Source organism: Pristis pectinata, chromosome 3 (assembly GCF_009764475.1).
Source record: "Pristis pectinata isolate sPriPec2 chromosome 3, sPriPec2.1.pri, whole genome shotgun sequence".
Taxonomy (NCBI): Eukaryota; Metazoa; Chordata; class Chondrichthyes; order Rhinopristiformes; family Pristidae; genus Pristis; species Pristis pectinata.
In genome coordinates, this window is record NC_067407.1 from 43,601,546 (window position 1) to 43,619,357 (window position 17,812).

A 17,812-nucleotide genomic window follows, 5' to 3' on the forward strand; every position below is an offset into this window, starting at 1 on the left:
TCCCTGTAGCTGTGACACTTTACTCTATTCCGTTATTGTTTTTACCCTGTACTACCTCAATGCACTGTGTAATGAATTGATTTGCACAAATGGTATGCAAGACAAGTTTTTCACTGTACCTTGGTACAATTGACAATAATAAATCAATACTAATCTATGCCCTATAGTTTTAGACTTCCCTGCACCAGGAAAAAGACTATGCCTCTCATGATTTTATAAGGCCACCCCTCAGCCTCCTGTGCTCCAGGGGAAAAAAAAGCCACACCATATCCAGTCTCTCCTTATAACTCAAGCCCTCCAGTCCCAGTAACATCCTTGTGAATCTTTTCTACACCCTTTCCAGCTTAATGACAGCCTTCCTATTGCTAGGCAACCAGAACTGAACTGCACACAGTACTCCAAGTGTGGTCTTACCAATGTCTTGTACGGTTCTAAAATGTTGTCCCAACTCTTGTACTCAACGCCCTGACTGATGTAGGCAAGTATGTCAATAGCTGCCTTCACCATCCTGTCTACCTGTGTTGTCACTTTCAAGGAACTATATACTTGTACCCCTACATCTCTCTGTTCTGCAACACTCTCCAGAGTCCTGCCATTTACTGTGAACAAAGAATGCAGAACACTAGATTGAAAGATGCGCTGATGAATTGCTGCTTTGCTGAGGAGTGTTTGGGTCCTTGGCTGTTGGGAAGGGAAGAAGTAAAAAGACAGGTTTTGCATCTCCAGTGGCTGCATGAGAAAATGTCGTTACTAGGGGAGTGATGGTGGAGATGGAAGAGTAAACCAGGGAGTTGAGAAGAGTCCCTTCAAAATTTTGAAAGGGGAAGGAATAAGGTGGTGGAATAAGGTTTATGGAAATTGCAAAGAGCTGGTCTATGTTTTGGGTTGAGACCCTGCATCAGGACTGAGTGCAGAGGAAAGATAGCTGGTGTAAAGAGGTGAGAAGGAGGGGTGAGACGTGGGTTGGTAGGTGATATGTGGTGGATGATGGGTAGATGTAACCAAATGGGGGGAAGGAGAGGAGGAAGGCAGAGACTGATGGGTGATAGGTGGAAACGGATAAGGAAAAAATAGGGAAGAAAGATGAAGCTTTCCATTCCAGAACTTATGAAATGCCTTCTTTTCTCAGAAAACGTTGATTCTCTTCTACCATAGTTGATGGAGGTATTTCCTCCATTTCCCCAACATCTGCTGTCACTCCTCTTTTTCCCCCCTTCCCCCCCAGACAGAACAGAATCCCCTTGGTTCTTGCCTTTCACCCCACTAACTCTGCATCCAGCATATCGCCCTTTGCCATTTCCTCCAGCTCCAACAGGATCCCACCACCAGTCACATCTTTCACTCTTTTCCCTCCCCAATCTTTCTACTTTCCACTGGGACCACTCTCTATCGCTCCCTGGTCCACTCATCCCTCCCTGTCCCCCTGGCACTTTTCCCTGCAACTGTAGCATATGCAACACTTGTCGCTACACCATCTCCCTCAGCACCATCCAGGAACCTAAACAGCCCTTCCAGGTGAGGCAGAGATTCACATGTACCTTTTCTATTGCATTTGATGCTTCTATATAGCCTCCTCGACATGAGCGAGACCAAGTTTTGACAAGACGACCATTTGGCCATGCACCCGAGCTCGGTCCACAACAGCTATCTTGAGCATCTGGTTACATATCAGTTCCACTCCCTTCCCCATTTCCACACCAACCTGTCCTCTGCCGTCTCCGCTGCCATGATGACGCCAAAGGCAAATTAGTAGAACAGCACCTTGTATTTCTCTTGGGTAGCATACAACCCAATGATATGAACATTGAATTTTCCAGTTTCAGGTAATCCACACCTCCTGTGTTTCTTCCCCAACGTACCAGTCCACCTAGGTTCTCTCTCCCTTTTGTTTACCTTTTCCTTCCACCCCGTGACCTTGATCTGTTACCTTCCCCACCTGGTTCTATTTGCTCATCACTTACATACTTCTACATCTGGGTTTCTTCTCGCTTGGCCTACCCTTCAAATTTCAACAGCTTTCCCCACCCCCCGCCCCAAAACCTGGTTCCATCTGCCCATCATTCCTTCCTTATCTGCTTCCACTTATCACCTTGAAACCTCTGTCTCTACCTTTCCCCCTGGGTTTATCTGCCTAACCCTCTTTCATCCCCTTTTCTTTTTGCCCCTTATCTGTTTCTACCTATCACCGACCTCCCCCTCCTCCCCTGCCCCCACCTGGCTCCATCTGCCCATCATCCCTCACCTTGCTTGATTCCACATCACCTACCGATCCCTATGTCACCCTTCGTTCTCTTTTTATACTGGTTATCTTTTCTCTACATTCTGTCCTGATGCAGGGCATTGCCTCAAAACGTCAACCATCCCTTTTCCTCCACAGATATTGCTTGATCTGCTGAGTTCCTCCAGCAGTTTGTTTTTTGCTCTATATTCCAGCATCTGCACACGTGTCGAGATTTCATTCATTATGGCCTCAAGGGGCCTTGGTAAGGTGAAGTCAGTGAGCATCAAGGGAAGAATACTCTGAAGAATAGAGTCACATCTCATGATGATTATGGTTGTGGTTGTTGCTAGTCAATTATCCTAGCCTCATAACACGACTTCATGTGTGTCCTATGCCCAACCATCCTCGGCTGCTTCATCAGTGACTATCCTCCCATCATACATTTAAGATAAGATATTAGTCACATGTACATCGAAACACACAGTGAAAGGCATCTTTTGCGTAGAATGTTCTGGGGGCAGCCCGCAAGTGTTGCCATGTTTCTAGTGCCAACATAGCATGCCCACAACTCCCTAATCTTTGCGTCTTTGGAAGGTGGGAGGAAACTGGAGCACCCCGGAGGAAACCCACGCAGACGTGGGGAGAACGTACAAACTCCTTACAGACAGCAGCCGGATTTGAACCCGGGGCGCTGGCGCTGTAATAGTATTACGCTAACCGCTACACTACCGTGCCTGGGATACTCACTGCTAATTGTGTAATATTCAATTCTATTCATATCTCCTTAGCAATTTAATAGTCCAAACCTACATGCAGTAAAATCTACCCAGCATTCAGACATAATTCAGGCATAGGTTAATAAGTGGCAAGTAACTTTTGAAGCATTAAAATTGGCAGGCAATGACCATCTCCAAAGTCTGTGCCCACATATTTTACTTTCCCTGCTATCAGTTGGGAACACCACAACCTCCACGATCCCCTCCAAGCTGTGCACTGTCCTGATGTGGAATTATATTGTTGTTCCTTCATTGTCATTGGATCTAATTCATAGGACTTCCTATCTCACATATGGAATGCAGTATTTCAGGAAATTCACCGTCTTGAGCACAGCCAGGGATAAGTGATAAATTTGTGACAGCATCTGAAGACACAAATTTCAGTCTTCCCAAAATTTTTAGTAGGAGGATATTTCTGCTCATTCGGTACTGCATGATGGACAGAACTGAAGACGTAGGTCGCCACCACTGTTCTTGACCACTCTAAATTCTTCTGGAGTACTGAGTAAACAGATTGTTTTCTGAGTGATCATGCTAAAAAAACATCTTTGGGGGAAACCAGAAATAATGGGGCAAGCATGAGAAGAGAAGTATTTGGAGATGATTATCTGGCTATAACTGGATGGATGATTGTTGAACCAGGTGAATGTAGTCCCACTACATGGTGGAGAGATGTTGGAGGAAGACAGAAGTTAATAATGTAAAAGGCTTCAGGTAGATTGAGAGGGATATGTTATTTTCATCATTTTGAGCTGTGTTATCGTTAGTGATTTTGTTTGGAGCTGCACAGAAACCTGATTAGGGGGTTTCAAATGAAGTACGTTGTGAAGGATTGGCATGAATTTGGAAGACTGTAAGACATTTATGAACTTTGAATAAAGAAGTTGGAGCTGGAGAGATGTTTTGCAAGGATGACAAGTTCATGGGTTAGTTATTGAGGAGAGGGATGATCACCCTAGGTTTGAGGGAGTGCAAATAGTTAATATCACCAATTGAAAAGGATATGTTAAGAGTAAGTGGCTAGGCAGCATACTCATGGGAAGAGGCTTAAGGAGGGAGGAACTGATTCTTGTAGAAAAATAAATACTCTATGAGAGAGATAAGAGAAGATAAGAGTTTGGAGATAGGGCTGGGGAGATCCTTTGATGGGTGGGCAATGGGAAGGGAGTAAGGTAGAGGGAACTACCTGGATCACCTTGGACTTGGTATGGAAAAAGTCAGAGCTTTGAACACTTTTGATCTGGCAGTTAGTGTGGGAGAAATCAGGTTTGAGATGAAGTTTAGAAATGGAGTTAAAAATGCTGATGTAATCTTTGTTTTCCAGAATGATTCTGGAATAATGATCCCTCAATTACAATACACCATTTACAGTGGCTATTTTTTATGAAAATGATTTACATGGGTAGGGAAAGATCTGAAAATTTGATGTGATATTGTTATTATTTTATTTTAACTTTTCTGTTTCAGGAGCTGAAAACCATAGACAAATAGTGATGTGTATTTTGTACCATATCACCATGGATGATCGCTTCAAATCCATGTTTGCATACACTGATTGCATTCCACAGGTAAAAGAATTTGCATAAACTGGTAAATGAATCTTTAAAATTGAGTAATGGATAATTGAGAATTACACCATTAAAATGTGTGGATAATCTAGAAAATGTGATTTGGTAGAGATATTGAAGTTTTATATGAGTGACTTCTGTATTTTTTTCAGTTATTGTATTTGCTTCACTTTTTTTTACTAATGCTACTTCACCAATTATCTCAGTTCCAAACAGATGTTGTGACTTAGAATTACCTAATTGACTCCCTGTTTTCACACAACCAGCTTTGCTCTTTGACATGTGGTATTGGAGAGTACTTTTTGACTGCATGCTCTTTTGCTGAGCCTTGACTTTATTAATGTGGACCTTGCTTTACCCTATTTTTTACACCTGACTTGTAATGTGGGACTGAACTATCAGAATTTGGATGGAAGAGAGGCAAGTTGATCAAACTTGGGCTGTTTATCTGAGCACAATTTTAGTGGCTAGTTCTGCCCACTTCTTTTCGGTTTGCTTCCACTTTATGACCTGAGTGGCATTTTAATGTCAGATTTCAGTTTTTTGCAAAATATACACTCAGATATAGTATACATTTTTTTCGACTTTGTTGCTGTTCCAGTGTTAGCTCTTTTTATTCCATGTTACAGCATGCATAAATTTCTCGAATACACTATTAATGAAAATTAAATTAAATGTTCTTGTGTACCGATTTATTTCACTTAATTTTTGTATGTTTTGCTTTTGAATGGCATGACAAATGGAATCAGGGGCCCATCACATCTACTTGAACATTCAGTAAAGTCCTGATCCTGTGCTTCAAGTCCATGCTCCTTTTTGATCCCAGTTTTCTCTGATTCCCTTAGTGCCAGGTATCATGTCATTGGGCAATTTGATTGCGAGTCACTAGTTGTATTTTTGTTGATCAATATGGATAATGCACTGATTTTGTCCCATGATTTGAAATGAGCTTCAGAGTAAGTTTTGGAAGGTTGCAAATTTTAGTGGATGTTCATGTCTTTATCAAGTGCCTATGGCCCTTTTTCCTGGTAGAGGTATACAAAATGATGAGAGGCATAGGTAGGGTATGTAGAATCTTTTTCCTATGATGGGGGTTTTGTAAACAAGAGGGCATAGGTTTAAGGTTTGAGGAAAGTGTTAAAGGAGATCTGAGGGGAAAGAGAGTAACTGATATCTGGAATGCACTGCCACAGGAAGTGGTGGAATCAGAAACAATCACTATGCTTAAAAGGCATTTAGACAGGCACTTGAATAGGCAAGACACATAAGGATGCAGACCTAATGTGGGCAAAAGTGATTAATGTAGATGGGTAAAAAGGTAGCATGGAAGGGCTTGTTTCTGTGTTGTATGACTCAGATTCTATTTTGGAATTGTACGTGCACCTTTTCCACAGGTAGCTAAGGTTTTTTTAGTATATATAGTTTCCAGCTATCTCTAATTCCTCACAATTAAGATTTATTTCCATATGAGGAATGGGGAACATGCAACAAGTCTGTTCAACTGCATTGTGGTCCTATGGCCTCATAAACTACTGTCTAGTTTTACAGCTGAAGAAAACCATGGGTAATTTAGTGTTTTTACTTGAAACATTTCAGTCTTTGCTCCAGCATTCCTAATAATTAAACTGCTAGTAGATATTTAAGAGCATCAGAGTATTTTCAAAAATAATTCAACATTATTTTTACTGAAGTTGCTCCTATGTTTTCTGAGCACTTCGACCAATATCCCTTTAAGTGTGTTTTACCCAGGTGTTTTATACTTTCAAGGCAAACAAAAGGACACAAGTCAGGTCCTGGTGCAAACGCAGTTTTATTTACACACACACACACACACACACACACACACACACACACACACACACACACACACACACACACACCTGTTACATTTGGCGCCTGTCGCAGGCATCTTCTCTGAACTCCTTGAGTCCAGGGTTCTCTGCTCTGCACAAAGGAGCCTTGGGTGGTGCCAGTTCTATCCTCACTCCCTTGGTTGGAGTCCTCAAAGTAGGCCTTTGCTGGCTGCGGTCATCACTGGCTGCTGTCAAGATTCTTCATTGCTGACCACTGAAGGGGAGTTATTGTTGTTCTGCCTTGCTGATGGGGGTTGGTTATACCCCTGCTGTAGTCTTCCAGAAATTTCTCTCAGCTTGACCAATTGGATGGCAAGTTGGGAGGGCCTCTCCTAGTTACTTCAAAGGATAATGAGTTTGGGAGAAGCTTTAAATACAACCTTCCAAATGAGATTGGTGCAGGAAATCTAAGCTTCATTCAGGCTGCCTTTCTATTGTTTCTTTTTCCCTGGACCAACACTTATGTTAAATATTCAGTCACTAATCAAGGGATCTGCATTGAGGTCAGTCGCACCTATTCTTGTCATAGTATCACTAACATGTGAGCTCAGACTGAATGTCTGGCAGAATTTAGTTTTGTGGATTTGGGTCTTCCACTAGTTTAAGGTCAGCTTGGCTAACCTTCCCATGATTCCCAGGTCCCTGTTCTGAGGACCTGCTTGGTCACAAATTGAAGAAATTTTCTTTTTCCAGTCTGTGAAAAGTAATCTTTGAGGAGCCACTATTGTTGGCCCTCTCTGCTGAAAATAGCTTTTTCAAGTGGCTTGGTGATATGTTCATCTTTGGATACTTCTTGTAAACTAGCTATCACACTGATTTCTGACCCTCTTGGGTAAAGAAATCCTTAACAGTAATTAACTAACCTTAATTATTCTTTTAAATATGGATTTTTAAGATAAGGAAACCCAAGGAATCCAGTATACCTCCTTTTAGCTGCAATAAATGTCACTCCCACCATTTTAATAAATGTCAAGTTTGCACGTGTCTGTGAACATGAAGATTTTGCATTTCACTTTTAATGCATTATGAATAATAAAAAGGTCTGTGACCCTGTTGCAAAATCTGTATTTCTTTTAGCCAGTCTTGTATGTTAATATTAATTTGGAGTGTTGGGCCCTATTCTTCCAAGATAATTAAGGATTTGGCACTAAAACTAACAATTAGAAATAGGCGATTGTTCATCCAGAAGTATGCCAACCATTTGTGGGGTTAAGATGGTATGGCCCCACTCTTTTTGTGATGTATTTATTTTGCTAATTTTTCTTGTCTTCTGTGAAAATGCTAGGGTTAATTGCAACACTGGTTCTCCTCTCATGCCTGTGGCAATTTGTCACTTGGCAGTGAGAAAGGGAGAAGGAATCAGTTAAACCCAAACCCTGTCCTCCACAATGCATTTACTTGGGGGAATTCTTCAGCTAGTAACAAATTCTCTTCTTCAGTCCAAAGGCATTGAGGCCAATAATAGGATACTCCACCTATTATCGGTTAATTTACACCTAAAAATTGCAGTACAAGAAAGTAAGCCATTTGGCCAACTAGGAAGCGTTGTTGTGAAAATAAATGAAGTTTGGATTCTTCTTGTCTCTTTTCTGTATTTATGTGCTGTATCAGCTGCCTCAAAAGAGCAGCTTACCACCAACTTTACAGTAGTCCTCGCAAGAATATAAGTTAGTCTAAGGAATTTACTTTATGCAAAATGTCAGCAATAACTTAAGTGAATGTGTTTATTTATACATGTCTCTTCTCGGTGTGACTTTGAATGCTCTCCTAGCCAACTTTCCATCTTTAATAATTCCTTAACCTGCATCCTAACTTTCACTGTACGCTTACTGATTTAAATTGGCTTCCAGCTTGGCAGTGCCTTAGTTTATATTTATCGTACTTGCTTTTGGATCCCTCCATTGTTTCAACCTTTCTACCCCTGTAACCTCCAATATTCCAAGATTTCTGTGCTGCATTTGCCAGCTGTGCTTTTAGTTTCAGAAGACCCCTGAAATCTCCTCTCTAAAACCCTTAAGCTCATGTTTCCCCTGACTATGGTGTCCAGAAACAGTAATCAGAATAAACAGTCTCAAAACAAGGGTCCAGCCATTCAGGACTGAGACAAGAAGAAATTACTTCACCTGAGGGTGGAATTCTGCACCCAAGAGAATTGTGGAGGCTCAATGGCTGAGTATATTCTAGACAGGGATTGATGAATCTTTGAATATTAGAGGAATCAAAGGATATGTGATAGTGCAGGGTCATGGTGCTGACAGTCCCATAAACCACACTGCCACCCTTCTCTCCTGCATGCAGGTGATTGTATCCCTGAGTAGCACAAGGCTTTTATAGATCTATATGTTGGCTACAGTGCAGTTTTGAACTGGGTGGATTTAGAATAGATGGCTCGATTGACTATATTGAACAGAATCGTTTAATTCGCATTCAGTGGTGAGATGTTTGAGATCTTTCTTCCTTGTCTGTTTGCTTGTAAATAAGGTTAATGATACTTTTCCTCATAAATTCTGACATATTGCCAACCAGTCACAGTGTTGTAGGCTTTCAACAAGTCTGGGCCAATCTAGCCCCATGTAGCCAAGTACAAGCCATTGCTTCCAGGAGTTTTATTTGTCCTCGGGTGGATTGACATTTCCAGTTCATCCAGGGTTAATGAGATGTGAAGACTTGACTTAGCTTTCTGTCATCCAGAATCTTAGAGGAAAGATTGGAACTTTTGGGGCACTGTGCCTTTAAATCATACAGCCCAGCATTGAAGATTTGCAGATCCTTAAAATACTGGGCTGTGAGGATGTTACTGAGCTATCTTCTTCCGTAAGACTACTGATCACAACTCTATGGGGCAGACTCTCTGCGTCAGAGGATGGTTTTGGATGACTCCAAGGCAAAATAACTTTCGGACCTCTTCTTCAACATCAGCTCGAATGAAAAATGGGAGGTAGGCCAAGAACTAGTTAGAGGATAAGTGTTACTAAATCCAAGGGTAATGAATTGATTCCTGCTAAGAAGCTGCCTAAAAGTCACTTGATTTTTGGTGCAAAAGAACCACAGAATTACTGTTATTCAGAACCAATGAAAATGGATGCTTGTATGATGATGCAATGATTGCTTCAAACTGATTAAGTAACATGCTTCTGATTTGACTTTATGGACTTTATAAAGCCATTGTTTTGATGGTTCCCTTTGATTTCCTCTTTTTCTTCCATGAATTGAATGATACTGAAGGGTTCTTCAGATAACACCCTTAACATGATGTCATCTGCTGAAATTCACAAGATAATCAATCAGTATAGACAGTGAGCTCCAGAGTGATTAGCCAGCATAGTGATTTTAGAGGAAAGCACATTTTTTTTTGTTGCTATAATCATTCAAAGATGTTGAAGGGGAAGATGTGTGAATCTTGGGAGTGCAGTGAAAGCCTCTGATTCTTGGTAACTAAGTGAAGTCAGGTGCCAGGGAGTCTAGACACAGCGGTTTCAGCCTGGGACTGTGGTATCTGATACTCAATATGGGAATTGTTTGAAGGAATATCACTGCTTCTTCACTATAGCCTCAACATCCACGTACCTTCCTGTTAAGCCGGTGACTAGTGACAGTAAGCACATTTAAATGAGGCATATTTTGCTTGAGCCGTGATTTGTTAGTGTAGCAACATGGCTGCAATTATTGTGTGAATAATCATTTTTGCACTTAACTGCAGACTTGGATTGCTAGTAAGTTTTGGGATTAATTATTTGGTATAAATATTTCACTGTCATATTTGACCTCAGTTATATATTGAATTAATTCACAGTACTTAATTTCAGAATGAACACAAAACATTGGATTGGGCAACTGGATGTTATGTGCCAAAATAGCTATGAATTATTTTTTACTAAATTAATCTATTGTTTTTGGAGATGTTTAAAGCTAATTGACAATTTTTTAAAATTGTTTTTCTCTTATTATGGAAAATGATTGTTCCACTTTTTATTTCCCGATTTTGTTTTCATTATTCTCCTTTCTCCTTGAGGCACTGCCAGTAATCCAGTATCCTGCACACTTTTTCAATGTATGAGTACAATCATTGACTATTGCCTTAAAAGATTTGCCTCACTTTACTGTTCTCTATATATATTTTGCAGCAATGTTCATTGGGCATTCATAACGAATGGGAATACAGAAGTGCTAAATTAAATTACAGGACTCTGCAGGATTGTAGCTGAGATCCTCTAATTCCACACGTTTTGTTTTGAAAATGACACTTTCTGGGCTGGGTACCCCGACACCATACTAAGTATGGTGAGCTGACCAGAGCTTCTAATCTGTGACACCATTGCCTTTCTCGTATACCTCATAAAATGCACCTTCTTCCATGTGACTTTCTTCCTTGCAATCATCTTGAAAATGAATGCAGCCAATGCTAGTAAGTCTGAGCAACATTTTTAAAGGGATGAAATTCCATTATTTTTTTTTGTATTCAATTGTTCAGTTTCTTGAAGCTTCTTAGAGGAAGTTTATATCAACCCATCTATTGGAAAAAGATGAGTCAAATTGGCTGTTGAATTTGCTTTCTGCTCACTTTCACTTTCCATGAAGTTGATGGAATGTACAATCAAGCAGGTTAAAAACCCTGATCCACCTAATCCAGCTGGTTTGGTTAAAATTGCCATCAAGTAATTGTTGATCCATGTAGTCAGTTGGTAATTACAGTTTCATTTGAAAATAAAAATGGCAAATAATGTTACTTTATTTCTTTGATTAGTTTGAAAAAATTACAAAAGAAAACTATGGATTTACAGTGGAAAAAGATTGCTTTAATTTTTTATTAATGCAAATAAATGACCTTATTTATGTGCTATTCTTTTAACAGTTAATGAAGATGTTATTTGAATGTGCAGAAGAGCATATTGATATGGAATTAATATCCTTTTGTATTAACCTTGCATCTAACAAGAGAAATGCACAATTAATCTGCGAAGGTAAAGTTTTATTCCAAACCAGTTATCTAAGCAAAAGCAAAATCCGAGCACTTATCTGCTTTTCACAGAGAGAGAATTAACTTCCTCTCTGACCCTTTGTTATTTAAAAAAATATCTAGTTATTGATGCAAATAGGGCGAGGGTGCAGTTGTGGTTCAAATTTTTTACCACTGTATTTACCTCTATATAGCAGCAACAGGCAGGTTTACTGCTCAACAGGTTTGTTGCCATTCATTTGCACTTTTAACACTTGGTTAGTGTTTGTTTTAGCAGACTAATTTTCCTTTAACTCCAGAGCTTAATCCAATGGCTCAATACAACTTAAACATTAAATTTTGTAGTCCACTTTCCAGCATTTTACCACGTCAGTAGTGTGCAATGCATTATGGGATTTCTGTGCCTTTTCATCTCTGAGAAATGTTTGCAATTTTTATTTGATAGGTAACCTGAGGATGTCCCTACTGGTCATTTTAGCTGACAAAATGCCAGATTAATAGGTTTTCAGATTAATTACCTATATGCAACGATTTTGCTCATGGTTTATGTCTGCTGAAAATGTATTTGGATTGTGTTCTACTAAATTTTCAATGTCAGTTGGAATAACTGAAAACTACAGTTCTAAAAACAATAAACCTGCTGACAAAGTCACTTTGTTCATAAGTGATAAGTGCTGTAAAATCTATTGCCAAGGTGATTTAAAACAAGGATGGTTACAGTTCCTAATGTAACATGCTTATCCAAGTGGGGTTCCCGTAATAAATTCGTGGCCTCTGTATTGATGTTGGCTGCACAGTGCACTCTATGTAATGAATGAACTTTTGGATTTCTTTTAAAGTTTAATTTTTCTATATGGGGATTCACTTCAGGAGAATGAGAGAAGTGTCCTATATTCCAGCCACGTAGTCTTCAATTATGTAGGGCCTTGGTGAGCCGATATCTGGAGAACTGTGTTTGGCCTACATATTTAAGGAAATATGTTAATGCATTAGAAGAGGTTCACAGGGTTATTATATTAGTTCCTGGAATGGATGGGTTGTCTTATGAGGAAAGTTTGTACAATCTAGGATTGTACCCATTGGAGTTGAGATGAGTGAGATGGGACATGATTGAAATACATAAGATCCTGTAGAGTTATGAAAAGGGGAATGTGAAGAGGATGTTACTTGGGGGAGAATTGAGGACAATGGGTCACTGTTGAAAAATAAAGTGTTTCCCATATAAGACACAACTGAGGTCAAATTCTTTCACTATGGGCTTTAAGGATTGGAATTCTGTTCCTCAATTTGTGGTGGAAGCAATAGCTTTGAATATTTTTAAGATCAATAGATTCCTGAAAAGCAAGATGTGGAAGAAGGGAATGCAGTGTTGAGGTTAAAATCAGATAAGCCATGATCATAATAAATGGCAGAGTAGACTCGAAGGGCTGAAAGGCCATCTCCTGCTCAAAGTTTGTGTATTCATACACCGAGGCTAAAATGATTTGTGCCTGCAAGTCTTGCAGTGCACATTCTGGTTAGGATCTCCTTTCATTCTGTTATGTGCTGGAGCTACTTGTTTCAGTTAAATTTGCTACCACTGAAACACTTCAAATCATGGTTCAGCTTTAGTATAGATACTTAAGGAATAAACTCCTTAGTGCAAGAAGTCTGAGGGTAACTTAAACATTGCCTTGTTAGTATTACTTTAATTTAGCTGGAGGCCCATGTATTTTTCACAGTGTACTTTCTGTGTTTGTAATTTTTGATAATTTGATGCTGTTAAACTGAATCAGTGTGGAATTTCAGTTGCAAGCAAATGCGATATCCCATTGCAAGGATCTTCATATTTTTAAATAGTTTTCTATGTTAGTTTCAATTTTGTTTCCAAGCATTCATTTTTAAATAAGTGGAATTTGTGTTATCTCTTGACTTGAGACGAAAATATTCCTGTTTACTTACAATGCTAAATAATTGACATGGAATATAGGTAAATCTGTTGAGTCGTCGCCTGATTATGTTTAATCATAGTGTTTTACTGAGAAAATTGACTCGTGATGGAGACTTTGAACATTACACATTTTAGGAAATGGCCTGAAAATGCTAATGAAAAGAGCCTTCAAATTCAAGGATTCACTGCTGATGAAAATGATCAGGAATATTTCCCAGCATGAAGGCCAAACCAAAGATTTATTCATAGTAAGTATAGTAAGAGTTATGCTCCCGTGTGTAACTGGCAGTAGTACATCTGGTTGGGTGGATAACTATGTAGTTAAGTATTGATTAAATGATTGTGTATTAAATTGACTTTCCTCCTCCCAGTTGATGGGTTTTTTCTTTCTTTTCTTTTTCAATCTTTTTATTAGTTTTCAAATTAATACAGATTAATATATCAATGTTTAAACATGTAATACAAAGAGATCAAGAGAACAATCATGACATGGATAATCATAAAGAACAATGGAGTATAAAAAAATCTGTAGATCCAATGATCTGCTAGTGAATGAATATAATATAAAAGAAAAAGATTTATTATAAAATATAAAAAAGAAAAAAAAAAACCCAAAACAATAAGAAAAATATCAACCAAACTAAGCTAAAGAAAAAAATTCAAAAAAAAAACAGAAAAAAAAAACTGGACTAAAATTTCTCAATAGAAACAGAGCAATATTATGTCATCAACTCCGTTCATCTAAGTAGAAAGGTTATTATAAGGGGATCTATATCATGTGAAAATATTGAATAAATGGACTCCAAACTTCCTCAAATTTAAGCAGAGGATCAACAGTACCACTCCTAATTTTTTTCCAAGTTTAAACATGATATAGTTTGAGAGAACCATTGAAAAGTAGTACGGGGTATTGGATCCTTCCATTTACGCAAAATGGATCGTTTGGCCATTAATGTAACAAAGGCAATCATACGGTTAGCGGAGGCAGATAAATGGCCAGATTCTATCCTTGGTAAACCAAAAATTGCAGTGATAGGATGAGGTTGTAAATCAATCTTCAATACATTTGAAATAATGTTAGAGTTTTTTAAATTGCGCTTTTTGCTTCTGCCATGCTGTTGTTTTGCATCCATTATTTGTTCATGAGCCTTCCTAATTTTGATTGCTAGTTAATTTCTATTGGGCCAAATCAAGCTAGCTGACTGACTCCTGTGGCTCGAATCGTCTTATAATTTGCAACTGCTCGTTTGACTGTGAATGTTTTAGACAATTGGGAAGTCAGATTCTGGTGTGTCTGAGCTATTGTGCAACTGTTAGACATACTGTTATTTACACTGCATCCAACCTCTTGCTCTGCCACTCTACTCGCCATTGAATCCAGCACATCTGACCTTTTGCTCCAATGCTGGACTCACAACTGTCCAGCGTACTTGACCTCCTGATCCCTCGCTATACTCGCTATTGAATCCAGCATATTTGACCTCCTGCTCTGCTGTGTATTCAACATTGAGTTCAGCATATTTAACCTCGCTGTACCACTGGATTCATCATTGAATGCAACAGCAGTCAGTGCTTTGCTGCACACTTTGGAGAGGCTTGTGATGCTTTATAATTAAGCTGAACCATAATTTTTTATGTATTTAAAGAAAAAAGTTGGCATGCTCTGTTTTGGTGCTGTTCAGAAATGGCAAAAAGCCCATGTATACATGTATATTTATATTTGCCAGCCTTTGGGTCAGGATACAGTATAATAAGATATTGTACATATAGAGCTTTTTACAAATATCCAGCAAATTTTGGGCTTTTAAAAATCAAAATGATTCAATAACTATTAAAAGAAATAGATGAAATATGTTTCTTGTGAAAATTTGGAAAAATGAGACCAGACAATCTAATTTGGTATTAAAATAATTTGTATATATTTGTTTTTAGTTGACTTAGATGAGGGTGTGGAATTAAATTAATTACTGCTTTTCTGCGCCTTTTCTTGAGTTGTGAATTGTTCAGGTTTTTTCTTGATGTTATTAAATGTTAAGAATCTAATGCTGAGAATAGGGTTTCCAGCACATTCATCTCTAATCTTCACCATGGAATCAATTGCTGATAACAAAGAATTTTATCCTATCACCCAGCTCCTCCTATATGTTAATAGCTCTACTTTAGTTTTCTTTAAAACACATCTATTAGCTTTTTGATCCATATCCTGTGCAATACTGATCATACACTCTCAGGAACAAAAATACATCTGATTCCTTTTTAAAATGGTGCATTGACATGGAGGTATGGCATTCCATACATAGACTGCATCCTCAAAAAAGTGACACTATATTTTTGAAATTAATTTCCCAAATCATGCTTGTTGGCCCATGCATATATTTTTACATCCTTTTCTGCAAGGTATCATCTCTTTTAGTCATAAATGGTTCAAACTAGGAAGATATTAGTACTTGTTTATCCTTGAATTCATTTATAGAAATCATAGTTATCTGATCTGTTTCATTGTTTATACTTTGGGGATATCAATAATAATAGTAGAAGTCTAGGTTGTAGATGAATAACATTGGAGCTCTTTTATTTAGATCTTCTCGTGCTTGCTATTGAATTTAAATTAATAATGGGTGTGGCAACAATTTGTATTTAGTTGCTTACTAAACTGAAGTATAGACTCCTGAAGTATAGCCTGATGTTCAGTTCCATTGAACCCAGTGGAACCAGATGTGTGAGGAGGGTATGTGTCAGGTGGTTGATATTCTAGTATGTTTTTGGGGTGCTTGTGAGTAAAGGCAAATTTCTGTCCTTGGATTTTGCCAAATAGTTAATCATTGAAGTCACAGTTGGCTAGTTTGTCTTTCAAGCATGTGCTTTATATCAAGGAATGCAGGGAAGATTTTCCAATTTGGTGTGTTGGTTTGGCATATCCTCTAATTGGTCCATATTTTGCCAGAAAAATAATGGTTTGTTAATAATGTACTTTGTTATTATTGTGTAGATCAACCACCAAATTCAGGAGTTTGAGGTACATTTTGAATTGCTGGGAAAATGTATGTCACTCTGTTGTTAGCTTCCACAGACAGTATCTCTCCCTCAGCTACTGAAATATTTTAAAGAACTTGCATATTGTCTGTCCATCAAACTTGAAACAGGAAGTTAACTTTGGTATTTAATATGATCATTTCAACATTGTGTTATTTGTCAGTGCAGCGCTAATCAACTTCCATAACCCAGAGAGGTGATGGTTTTCATCATCTGCCACTGCTGATCTACCGATCTTTGCCTTAACCTATTGCATTCCAGTTCTTCTTCCATACCTTTGTAATTGCCCTTCTTTAAGTTGAGGATACTGGTTTTGGACCCAAATTGTTCACCTTCAAATTGTATCTGGAATTCAACTCTCTGGAAGATCCTTAGCTACAAGATTTTTTTTAACTTCTGCCTCATCATACATGACCAAATCTAAAATGGCCTTTTCCTGGGTAGGTTCCATAACTTATTCTAAGAAATTATCATTGGTGCACTCGCTAATGATTCTATTCCACAAATAGCTTCCAATCAAGCATTAATTTAGTTCATGGGAAATAAAAGATGTAGACATAAGATATAAATATATTGCAAAAAATAAATGGGAAAAGAAAAATAATGGTCTATGTTATTCTAACACTGGACTCCACATGGTATTCCAACAGTGAAGCCCCGTCTCTCTCTGATCTGATGACCAGACAGGTTTAGAATAGAATCATTCATTTCTGTGTGTTTTTTGTCAGCCTGGAGATGGAGAAGGAGTGTTTTTGTTTAATAGTTAATTTACAAATGTCTTTATTAATTTGAAAATGTTATGAGATATTTTTAATCCTATTAGTTTTTTATTATTATTTACAAAAGTTGTAAGAGTTATTTGATTTTTTTTGTGAGGTTTGAAAACTGGTAAACAAGAGTTTCTCTGGTTTTGACAGGAGACAAAACTCTAATCCCAGCTTTGCCTTCTGTGACACTTCTTTGGGTGTCTGAGGTCTTGCCAATGTTTCACTGGATGCCTCAGTCTCGCTCAAATAAGCACAAGCAGGCCATTTGGAAGTTTCAGCACAATTTGGGCTGATTACTACTTTTGTATGTGACCAAATAAATCCTTTATAAATCAGACAAACCTGAGTACCAGCCACGTTCTTTGAAAGGATTGCTTATAATTACTTGTGGTTCAGTAGTTTTAGTGCTTTTTTTTAATATTTACTAGCAGAGGTGTTAATTTAAAAATAAATCAATTTTATGGAAGGCACAGGTTTAACAACATGAAATTGGGATTCTTACTTTCAATTGTAAAGTCAACTTTTGAACATTGAACATGGATTTATATTAATACTGCAGCTTTTTTTTTAAAAAAAATGCTCTTGTATAGTTCTTTGCAGTGCGTGTCTGTAAATTAAATTTTCTGCAAGTTTTAACTATGTGCTGTGGTAATCAGCAGAATTCCTCATTAAATTTTAGTTTAAAAAAAATTAAAAGGTCCTGGTTC

The 17,812-nt window shown here is 38.1% G+C and overlaps 1 protein-coding gene across 1 annotated transcript in view; it reads left to right on the forward strand.

Moving 5' to 3' along the window:
- kifap3a (kinesin-associated protein 3a) overlaps positions 1 to 17,812 on the forward strand; it is a 157,850-nt gene that overhangs the window by 67,014 nt on the left and 73,024 nt on the right. The window contains exons 11-13 of the mRNA XM_052011585.1: positions 4,465 to 4,565; positions 11,271 to 11,379; positions 13,441 to 13,553. Coding sequence (XP_051867545.1) covers positions 4,465 to 4,565; positions 11,271 to 11,379; positions 13,441 to 13,553 — 323 coding nt within the window. The remainder of the gene's footprint in view (positions 1 to 4,464; positions 4,566 to 11,270; positions 11,380 to 13,440; positions 13,554 to 17,812) is intronic.